Genomic DNA, 11,537 nt, shown 5'->3' with positions numbered 1-11,537 from the left:
GCCGCCCCGCGACAATAAAAGCCGCCTCTTTTGTACACCCGCGGCTCCTGCCGCGCCTGCCTCCGTCCCTCCCTCCCTCAGCGCGCCGCCCCTCCCTCCGCATGCGCCGCGCGGGGCCGCACTAGGCCGCGGAGCCGCCCGTTGTCGCCGCCGTCGCCGCCGGGCCCCGCTCCGCTCCCCGGGCGCGCCCCCCGCCCGCCCGCCGCCGCGATGATGATGATGGCGCTGAGCAAAACCTTCGGGCAGAAGCCCGTCAAGTTCCAGCTGGAGGAGGACGGCGAGTTCTACATGATCGGCTCCGAGGTGCGGCCCGGGCGGGAGCCGGGCCCGGGCCGGGCTGGGGGGGGATGCGCGGTGTTGGGGAAGGGGCGGGAGGGAGCCTGGGCGTCAGGGGGGTCGGCCTGCACCCCCCGCGTGTCTCCTCGGCCGTGCTGGGGGGACGGCAGGACCAGTGCTCCCGGTAAGGGCGCCCCCCGGACACGCTCGAGTACGCGGGGAACGGGGCCTGAGGCCCCGCTCGGATTTCTCGCTCGGGGGTTTGGGCTATTTCACGTTCTGCGAGGTACAGGATTCCACACATGGGCCTTGGGGTCAGAAACAGCACCAGAATCAGCCAGAGCGGCTCCTTCTGGCTTGTGCAGACGGGTCTGGCCAACAAACGCCGGCGTGCAGCGCTTTAGCCCCCCAGTGTCTGTGCTGAAACTGCTCTCCCTGGCGGAGAGGACGTTCAGCCTCCCTGAAGACAAGCCTTTTTGAAGCACGAAATACCGGTCCTTCGGCACCATGGAAATGGTCACTATTGGAAACAGGATAAAATGTTGTGGCCCCCGCCTTGATGCAAAAGCGGAAATACTGGATAAATTAAATTGCCATCTGTACAGGGTGAGCGGGGACTGAAGACCCCTTGCTGTCTCATGTGAAATGTAAAGTTTGAAAGAAGAACTGTAACTGCAGTCATCTGAGCTGTGAGATTGTCACATCAGGCACATCGAGGGGGAAAAGGGTTGCCTTTTTTACCTGTTGTCAATTTCTGTCTGTTGATGAGCACTGTAGAATGAAAAATACTATTAAAAATTAAGATCAAAAGAGTCTTGTCAAACAAGGAATAGAAATCACATTGTGTGGGAGTCTGCCAGTACTACCAGTCTAAAAATTTGATTTCAGAATCTAGAAATAGTTCTGTTGTTCAGCAAGGCCTGCTGTAGCCTTCAGCACAGGTGAGGATCTTATGCCAGGGAGAACGGAACTGCTTTACAGATGGTAAGTAAATTTGAAAAAGGATTATTGGCAGCAATCACATTTTTCATGTTCAGAGGGTTTAAAACAAAATACAAGTCTCTGGGCATTTGCCATATTCAAGCAATGTCAAAATAGCTCAGAGGTTCAAAGTAAAAACTGTAACGTGTCAAGAGAGCTGGGCATCTGGTTTGGTTTAGTTCTGACTGAGCACCGTGCACTGATGTGGAAATCGAAGTAAAGAAGGGGTAAGTTGTTTGAAAATACATGAAAATTAATGGAGTGTTTTCCTATTAAATGGATTAATGCCAATGGATGTCAGGTTTTTTGTATAAGAGTAGTGAAATAAGTGATGATAAAAATTTTGGTTTCTGTGTTGCCAGAAAAATTGTGGTGCTGTTTGATGCCAAACCCAGCACAGTCAGTCTATCACAAAAAAAACCCCAGAACCAAAGAACCCTCTTAAGAGGTCCCTCTCATTGTTACAAAGAGATGAATTTGTTTCAGCTTCCGCTAAAAATCTCCTAAATGGAATACAAGGCCACATTTCCACTTCTGTTCTCGTAGGTGGGAAACTACCTGCGCATGTTTCGTGGTTCCCTGTACAAGAGATACCCCTCGCTCTGGAGGCGACTGGCCACGGTGGAAGAAAGGAAGAAGATAGTGGCCTCTTCACATGGTGAGAAGATGAGTAAACATTTTCAGTAGTGTTTATCCAAAATTTGGCCTTGGAAAACTGTCCCTGGCGATTCAGAGGCTTGTGCACCTCGAGGGCTGTGTGAATCACTCAGGCTGCCCCAGTGATGGAACTCCCTGCAGTGGTGGCACTGGTGGCTCCTGGTTCAGCCTGACAATAAATATCACCTGATCAAAAGCATTCTGAAATGGAAACACCCATTGTGGCATTCCTGGGATTGGCTGCACTGGTCACAAAGCAAAAGCCACATCTCCAGTGATGCTATATAATAATAATAATATAATGATACTGTATTTCAGAAGAGTTTTATAGACAAAGAGGAGCATCATTGCCTCTTTTGTCAAATAGGCAGGAGTGTTGCAAGGATGCCCCACTGAAAATGTGCATCTTTGCTTAACTCCTGCAAGGGCTTAATGTTTATGGGTGCCAGAATTTGTGGTGCATTGCTACTGATGTGAGTGCTATAGGGAGAATATTGGTATTATTTTTTTAGGGGACTAATAGCAAGCGGTTAAATTTCTCAACAGTATGACTTGTTACATGCTCTGTAGACTAAAGCATAAAAAAAGTAATGGTTTACTCTGGACTTATGTCTCCTTCCCCCAAGTATCCTGCTGATCTCTTGCTTTCTTTTTTTTTCCCCCCAACAGAAAATCAGCGGTCTCACAGTCCCCGAAGATGTAAGTCTTATCTGTGTGTTTTTCTTAGCTGTGCTAGAGAAAGAATGTCCACAGTGACCTTTGGTGCTATTACAATAATATTAATGTCTAGTCCTCTTCCTCTGATCTCTCCCTGTGGTCGCCCTAATTGTGCATCCTGGTCCCATGCCTAACTCCTCTTTCTCAGAGCCTTAGCAGGACTCTCCAGTGCAGATGGTCTCTGTCATTCGGTAAGAGCTGTCCTGAGATTTCTCCCCCTTTTCCGAGTCTTAACAGCTTTTCTATTGATCATTTGCTCTCTTTTTCCAACCTTTAAGTCCACTGAGGATTTATTGTTTTCTGGGCTTTGGTAATGTCTAAGAGAAGATAGATGAAGCCCAAAGGACGTTTGTAGCACTTGGTAACCTATTTTAGTTCCTCCTGCAGTGTCAGAGAGGGCTTGTCACTATGTAGCCTGTAATGTTACAGTGCTATGTAGCCCTTTTTCGTGTTAATTATTGTCCTCTTTCCTGGTGATAGATCACGGCTATACAACATTAGCCACCAGCGTGACTCTGTTAAAGGCCTCTGAAGTGGAAGAGATCTTGGATGGAAACGATGAGAAGTATAAAGCAGTGTCGATCAGCACAGAACCTCCTACCTACCTCAGGTAACCAGGGTTGGTGGGGGCCAAGCTCACAATGGAGCTGCGTGGAAGATGTCAGCTTGGTCAGGAAGCACAGGCCATGTTGCAGGAGTTGTTTGCCAGTCTGATTAAACAGTTTGCAGTGTTGGGCAAACGGAGATCTCCAGAGCCTGAGGATTGGGTTACTGCCCACATACAACAGGAAATAAAACATAAGTGTTTGATGATACAACTTTTTTTGCAATTACCGCATTCCATCTGTAACAGATGTTTTGCGGAACACACTCCCTGCACATACTGCCTTCTGGAGACCTCGCATTTCTCAGCAGTCCTTTTATAAAGTGTAGATAGAAAATCCAAATATGAACCTAGTATTTATAATGCTGCACCTGGATCCATATCTGATGGATAATTGTGAGCTAAAGAATGGGCTTCCCAGAGGCTGATGTGGAACATGAGTTCTTGGAACAGTCATGTTGATGGTTCCGGAATGAAAGAGCAGGAACTCACGATAGGACTTCTGAGTTTAAAGTTACGCCATTCCTTACACACAAGTGGTGCTCAAGCCCTGCAGTTTAACATCCGCTCTCCTTCCTCAGAGAACAGAAGGCAAAGAGGAACAACCAGTGGGTGCCGACCCTGCCCAACAGCTCTCACCACCTGGATGCAGTGCCGTGCTCAACAACCATTAACAGGAATCGCATGGGCAGGGATAAGAAGAGAACGTTCCCTCTATGGTAAGACAGCGGAAACAGTTACCAAAGTGATACATTACCAGGGTGGTGCTGAGAGTTAATGTAACATTGTGATTCATCTCTTAATTGACAAAAGACCTGCAGGTTGCCAGTTTGGAGGCTCTTAGTTAAATTGTGTGCCTTGAGGGTCTTCCTTACAGCATCCAGCTAGGGCTCAGAGAGGAGGCTTTCCTCTAGTCAGGAAAATGGTTCATTCTTTTCCTGATGAATTCCTTCTACTTCCTGCTGATTTGCTGAGCAGCTCTCATTTGAGGACCCTCTCTGTGAAGGACAGGCTGCCTCTCACCACCATATTCCAGTGACTTTGATCTACTTTATTCATTGGAAAGTGCTGCTGGGGCTCATGACTAACTTCTTTCCATTATAAAACTTGGGGCAACCAAGATAAATGTAATCCTGAAAAGCTTCCTTGTTTTATTTGCAAGGATGTGTTATGAAAAGTGTAATAGAAGATGATGAACTGGTATTGGTAACTTTTAGCCCTGTAAGTTTGCATTGAGGAGTCTGTCTATAGACTGATTAGGTAGTTGGAGTGTGGGGATTGCTTCCAACAAACAATGCCTCCCCTCTATGGATGCCAGATGTGTCATGTGCTAGTTGCATATACTCTGTTGCTCTTCCTTTTAGCTTTGATGACCATGACCCAGCAGTGATCCATGAGAATGCATCCCAGCCGGAGGTTCTGGTTCCAATCAGGCTTGATATGGAAATTGATGGGCAGAAACTCAGAGATGCATTTACGTGGAACATGAATGGTATGTAGCAAAGAGAGTTTCCTGAGGCTAGAGAGATATAGTTGTATCCATCACCAAATGTGAAGAGAGAACAAGCGTGAGTGTGCATGTCCCTGCCCCATATGCACAAAGCTTTAAAGCTCCGCCACTCAGGACTGTATTCAGCGCTCGTGTCTCTTAGCAAATGCTCTGCCATGGGTTGCAGTCACTTCTGGACTCATGTAGTCCAAAGAGTTTAACTGGCATATTCTCCTGAGCCAGTTCATCAGCTCAGTGGTCTGAGACTACTCTGTTAGCTGAGATTAATGGGCTTGTTAGACCAGAGCCACTCTGTCCCCATGCAGGTAAAGAAAGCTGCAAGTCCCTGTGTCCGTGTGCATGTCCCTACAAACCTGATACAAAACACCCTTCTAAAAGCAAAAAGGTGATGCATTTGGGATTCCCTTTCTCACACTGTGGGATTAATTTTATGTATTCTGTAAGTGTCAGATACTGATTTCTAAGAAGGTTAACAGTGTTAATTCTTGTTCTGTATCAGAAAAGCTAATGACCCCAGAAATGTTCTCTGAGATTCTTTGTGATGACCTGGATTTGAATCCTCTGACCTTTGTCCCTGCTATTGCGTCTGCCATCCGACAACAGATCGAGTCGTACCCAACTGACAGCATCCTGGAAGATCAGTCGGACCAACGAGTTATTATTAAGGTAATACAGGAAGGCGGTAGAGCAAGAGCTGAACCATTTGGGTTTCTCTGCTTATGGGGGAGTAAGACTGCAAAGGAGCTCTCAGAATGTGTTTTGTCCCATATATTAAGAAGAGAACCAAGGTGGCAGATTATTAAAATGTTCATGTCCAGCCTCTAAGATGATTAATTAGTCCAGTTAAAGAATTGTCATCTTTTGGAAGAACTGAACCTTGGTGAGCAAAGCTGAGTTGCCTTCATGCTACTGGAATTAAGAATTCAGTTGAGAAACTCTGCAGATGAATGAACTGGGAGTTACTGCTCTGCTGCTCTTCTCCAGCCTCTGCCTCCTCAGTTCAATTACTCTGACAAACCATTGTGAGAGTGGAAAAAAATAACCTGTTTCTTTCCTTGTCTCCAGCTGAACATCCACGTAGGGAACATCTCCCTTGTAGACCAGTTTGAGTGGGACATGTCAGAGAAGGAGAATTCACCAGAGAAGTTTGCCTTGAAGCTGTGCTCAGAGCTTGGCCTGGGTGGGGAGTTTGTCACTACTATTGCCTACAGCATCCGGGGCCAGCTGAGCTGGCACCAGAAGACATACGCCTTCAGGTACTGAACTGTCACCTTCCTCCTGCAGCTCTGGGGGTGTGTTTGTGCTTCTTGGGCATCTGCATCAATGGATCTTAGAACAGCTGACCTGATGCAGAAGGTTCCCTTTGAAATTGGTCCTTATGGCTTGTACCCATTCCATCCTTCTTAGAAATATTTGTGCTTGTGCCCAAATATCTTTTCCTGTTGGGTCTAATACATTTCAGGACCAAATACTGATGAACTATCAGCTTCTGCTGCAGAATGAAAGGCTGCTTAACAGGGACTGAATACCTTGTGTCTTCCTCTTCTAATGTAAGCTAGTGGTGAGCCCTGGATACATTTCTGTTTTGTTGGCTTTGCCTGACTTGGGCCATGCACTGTTTCAAGCTTTGGTGTGTTAATTCAGACTGATGGAAACTGTAGCTCTCTACCCTGGCTGATGTTAGAGTTGGCTTGATCATAGGCCCTTATCACAGCTGGAAAGCAGCAGTGTCAGGTTTGATTAGTCAGCTTTGTAACTTGTCTCCTACTGATAATGGTTTCCAGTTGTGCCGTGCAGTGTTCTGTGGGAAGTTCCTGTACTGATGTTATCCCCAGCAGGGTGCTGAGTCTGCAGGCTGTAACCATCCCTTAATGTGCACTCTGAGGTTTTGTGACCTCAGGTCACGGTGACAGTCAGGGAAGTTTGAGTTCAGTAAAGGCTGTATTTGCAGAGGTGAGGGGATGGTACTGTTGATACCAGTTTTGTGTGGCAGCAAAGGGAAACCTCAGGGAAAGGGCAGTGAGTAGTTAAAGGGGGGGTAAGATGGAGGAGCTGGAAGCTGTGGGGCTCCTGCCATGAGCTCTGCTCCTTCCTCCTCCTCTGTCTAAAGGTTTCCTGTCTGGTCAGCCTTCCTTGGAAAACAGGCACTGAACTACTCTGGACTAGATGCTGTTCCACTAGTCTTACTGTGCTTCCTCTGGATGTAATTTTTATCCTGACAATTTTCCACGGCAACTACTTGGTTCTAAAGGGATCCCCAGAGTGATTCATATTAGAAAATGGAAAGGGACCATTTAGCACATGTGAATTAAACTCTTCTACTGAAACTGTTATGTTATGTATCCATCCTGCTGATGTCCCTTCTCCTCACAGAGGTGGTGAGATGGCTTCTACCTTTCCATCCACAACAGCTGACTGATATTTGCAGTTCCAGCTTGGGACCACATCCAACAACAACAACAATGCAGTGGGTGTGCATTCCTGAGAAAGGATGGGAACTTGCAGGGTGGTAGATGAGAAGTTGTCATGCTGCCAGCACTGTCTGCATTGTGGCCTGCAGTAGCAGGGAGTGTAGTGTCTGTCCCTCCTGCCTGTGCCTTTCCAGGTACTGCAGATGTCCAAGTTAAGAAATTAACTTTGTGTATGTGTTACTGTTGCTGGGGGGATTATTTCTCCCTTTGCTTCCTGTCAGTCTTTGGAACTTGAAGCAAGTAAAATTTTAGTTAGTGATGCCCAGTCTCTCTCAGATATATCATGTGAGTGCCAACTTCAAACTATTCTCTCTAAAAACATGGCCACAGTTACTGAAGAGTGCTTCCTTTTCGGAGTAGTTCAAACAGGCGGATTTTGGGCTGTCTTTAGACTGTGGCAATATTGCAAGGGGGAGAATAAAAAACTAAGAAAGGAACCCCAACAGAACAAAGTACATAGACATGAGCTGTTCAGAGAGAAAAAAACATCTAATTGAAACCTTGTTTTTGTCATAGTACAAACATGTCCTACTCTTCCCTTTTTTCTTCCAGCAAAGTAGTACTTTTGAAACCTTGCAGTGATTAATGATATTTGGGTTCTGTGGTTGGTTAGTTCCTGAATTCCCAAACCACGGGAGTGGTGGTTTCTCCACCATCATTCCATTGATGTAAGGAAAGGATCTGCTTTAGATGTATCAAAAGAACCTTAAGATCTCAAGGGACTGGGGGTTTGAGAAGTCATGTGCCTCTTAATCATATGAGGGAGAGGTAAAACTGTCTTTTAGTTGATGAAAGCCAGGGCAGTTCTTCCAGCTGGCCTGCTCTGTGCAAAACAAGGAGAGCCCAGAAGCCCAGTGGAAGGGCAGGACTGGAGGCAGACAGGTAACTGCTGCCTGTGGGATTTTCAGGGGGATGGTGTGTTTAAGATGTTCCCACTTCAGTTCTGAATGTTTCTGGTGGCAGCACACGGCACTTCATTGCCAGAGTTTTGTCTCTGGGACCTGAATGATGGCACAAATTCTCTCACGCACCAAACCCAAGTGCCTGAGGGGTCACCTTTCCAGAGGATGGTGTTTCCCCACCCTGTTGGTGTGCCCCCGACCCTACTGCCAGAGGCCAGGACCCCAAGCAGAGGGAGTGCCTTGCTCTCCTCGGACTTCTGCCTTTCAGCCATTCTGCCAGCAGCACTGTCCTCTTCATCAGGAAATAACAGGGGAGGAGGAGCTGTCTTACTGTGGAGGCTGGGAGATGAGGGAGGATTTTTCAGTTTATCTCTGATTCTTTGCTAAAGAAATGTGGTATTTGAGTTGCCTTGTGATTAGGTTATGCACATGAAGCCAGCTTTCCACCCCTGTTTAGTTCTTGTGGGTGCTCAGTGTTAAGCGTAGCAAGTGAGAGACTTACATGATAGAGACCATGCTATCAAGTAGAAAAAATGCCCCAGTTAATATCTAGCATTTTGCTTGGAATGTGTGGCAGCCTGGGGCTGAGATGAAATTCGTGGGTTTGAGTGTTGTTTAGTGGATGCCAGCAGTACTGAAAGTAGATTTGACTGAAGTTTCCTCCCCGGATCAGATACCAAAGACTCTGGATGAATTTTTCATCGTAGCATCACTTTGAAGAGTTGCTATTTTAGATTATTAGCTTTGATGTTGTGTGTTCCCATGACAATTACTGTTTCAGTTCCTTCCTGGGGGAATGAGAGGGCTGCCCGTGAGTGCTGAAATCCTGCGTAGGGAGGCACGTCCCAGGGGAGGGGGCCGGATGTGTGTGCACACCTGTCCAGGGCTCCTCTCACACACACACTTCTGCAGCTCAGGCTGCGCTTTCGAGAATTCAAAGCAAACATTTACATTCCGAGGCTCCTCTATATTTATGCTGGGCTTCCGGCTCATCTGTCAATATTTGGGAAGCTACTTCTGGTCAGTTCCTGTTGACTTTTACTGAAAAGCAGCTAGTGAAGCAATAAATATTTTTGGGCATGTGATAATACAGCTGGCCAGGGCAGAGAGATCTCTGAGGAGCAGATCTTGTGATCTGGGACACAGCCTAGTGATTCATTGCTTGTGTAGGGAGTAGCCACAGCCTTTGGTAACAGCAGATCCTAAAAGACTACCCTTTCATGGCAACTGGGAGAACAATGCTTGTTCCACTATCAGGCTCCCAGCAAGCCAGACTTTTGCCAGGGAAGAGCTGTCAGGGGAGTGTTAGGCAAACTACAGCCAGGAAGTCAGAGCTGCAGAAGGCTCAACAAGGAGGCCTGTGAACAGTCCCAGCCCCGCTGCTGTGGTGGGAGAAGCGCTCCCAGCACTAATGACCTGGTGTGACCTGTGCCTGTAGGGGTTGGATGCTGCCAGCCAGGGATGTAATGGCTGCTTGTGGGGGAGAACTGAATCAGCCCCAGTTCCAGCACAGAGATGGCAGTAGCTGCTCTCCCAAAAACTTTGGGCACAATAAGTTTGTAACCAGGAGCCTGTGGTGAACTTTCAGGAATCACACTGTGCTAAGCAGAGCTAAGAATGAGTGTTGAATCCTGAAACACTGTAAATGAGGCTCTGTTGTCCATGTGCTTGTATCTGGGCTGGTGACCCAGAGGAGTGTTCTGATGGATGTTGCTTTGTTGCCCTCTGCCTGCCCTGCAGTGAGAACCCTCTGCCGACTGTGGAGATCGCAATTCGCAACACGGGGGACGCTGACCAGTGGTGCCCTCTCCTGGAAACCCTCACAGATGCCGAGATGGAGAAGAAGATTAGAGACCAGGACAGAAACACAAGGTGCTGCCATTACTTCAGACAGTTTTCTTGGCCTGCCCCTAGGACAGAGATTTAAAGCTTTGATGTTTGTCTTTCTCTACTGAGAGCCAACTGGCAGGATGTCAGACCTGCACACCACAACAGAAACTCATATTCCTTTAGCTTCAAGGCATTTAAATTATCACCTTGCTCCACATACACCAAAAACTCTACTTTAACCATCTCCTGCTTGAAGCAAAGTTTCCTTTTTTTTTTTTTTTTTTTCCTGGGCTCTCTGCTTGCCCAAGGGGGTTTGTTTCCATAGGAAGGCATTAATCACAAATATTGGAGTTTCGTGCAGTCATGCTAGCTCAAACCCTGCCACAAGGCTGCCTTATATGTAGGGCAAAGTGCTGTTTGATGTAGGAATGGGCAAGCTCCCAGCCCCAGCCTGACTGATGCCAGCCTGTTTGCCAGCACAGGAGCACTGTGTGGTTCCAGGAGGAGCTCTGCCCACCAGAGACCTGCTAAGCCAGGTCTCAAGTGCGCTCAAGAAGCACTTGCTCCTGCCTGGTGAAATTGCTCCTGGCAGATATAAATGAATGGCTACCATCTCTCCATCAGATACATTGCCTCAGCTCTTTCCTGGGACTTTTTTTACTGCTGATTAACAGTAGCATAGTAATTTTTCTTATCAGCTGTGGCTGACTGAATAGTTTACAGTAGCAATTGGTTCAACCCAAGTTAATGAGCAAAAGTGCTCCAAAAGCTGTTACTGAAAATAGTGTCCTAGCCTTATCAACAGGGGCACTCTCAGGTGAATGAGGAGTTCTGTCTAGGCAACCAGCCTGTCTACAGAGTTCAAAAAGCTGTGACAACCTCCCCAGAAATGCTGGATTTGGTCAGACCTCCCATGGCAGTAACACAGCACTTACTGTACCTCTCTCTTTCTCTCCCATAGGCGCATGAGACGTTTGGCCAATACTGCTCCAGCCTGGTAACCTTCCTGTTGTGACACTGGTGCTCTTCCTACAGACTTTATTCCTACTCCCTCTCCCCAAATGGATCTAGGATTGGCAGGGGTCTCTCTGTCCCTGAAGGGGACACACATTCCACTTGCCAAGAGTTCCCAGTACTGCTGACTTTTGCCCCCACCCCCTCCACCCAAATGCCACGTACCAAGAGCGCTGCGTTGGCAGCGTGAGCGAGCTCAGACCCGTGGCAGGTGCTGGAGCCCTTATATACCTGTGTGTGGACAGTGTAAAGATTCTTTTGTATAGGTGCAACATGCACTATTAGGACAACTTTTTAAATAAAAGGAATGCATATTACTTAGGTTGAGTTCAGTTAATTTGAATGAACAGTGAATCTCACCACGTTTTGTGCTATTCAGGTAACTGAGCAGCCCTAGGGCCTAATATTAATGCTTCTGGGTATAATGCTGAACACTGACATGCATTCAGTTTTCCTGAGTGCTTTATACAACAGGTAAAACAGCCCAAAACCTTTTGCTGCAGGAGAAAGTGAGAATGAGACTTGAAACAGCAAACGACTCTAAAGGATTGGTCTGCTACCACACTTGGCACAGT

General features: G+C 47.2%; 1 protein-coding gene across 1 annotated transcript; it reads left to right on the top strand.

The window, feature by feature from the left end:
• Positions 1 to 121: 121 nt before the first annotated feature.
• On the top strand, positions 122 to 11,283 carry SMARCB1 (SWI/SNF related, matrix associated, actin dependent regulator of chromatin, subfamily b, member 1). The gene is made up of 10 exons (XM_027892015.1): positions 122 to 303; positions 1,804 to 1,915; positions 2,584 to 2,613; positions 3,112 to 3,241; positions 3,817 to 3,954; positions 4,600 to 4,727; positions 5,245 to 5,411; positions 5,811 to 6,001; positions 9,859 to 9,990; positions 10,910 to 11,283. Exons 1-10 carry the CDS (start codon positions 211 to 213, stop codon positions 10,947 to 10,949), a joined length of 1,161 nt encoding a protein of 386 aa, XP_027747816.1. The 5' UTR covers positions 122 to 210; the 3' UTR covers positions 10,950 to 11,283.
• Positions 11,284 to 11,537: the final 254 nt, after the last annotated feature.

The sequence above is a fragment of the Empidonax traillii genome, unplaced genomic scaffold (genome assembly GCF_003031625.1).
Source record: "Empidonax traillii isolate 1590-97213 ecotype Southwest subspecies unplaced genomic scaffold, ASM303162v1 scaffold338:size1951571, whole genome shotgun sequence".
NCBI lineage: Eukaryota > Metazoa > Chordata > Aves > Passeriformes > Tyrannidae > Empidonax > Empidonax traillii.
The sequence above is the reverse complement of the archived record's forward strand: the minus strand, read 5'-3'. Positions and strand labels throughout refer to the sequence as shown.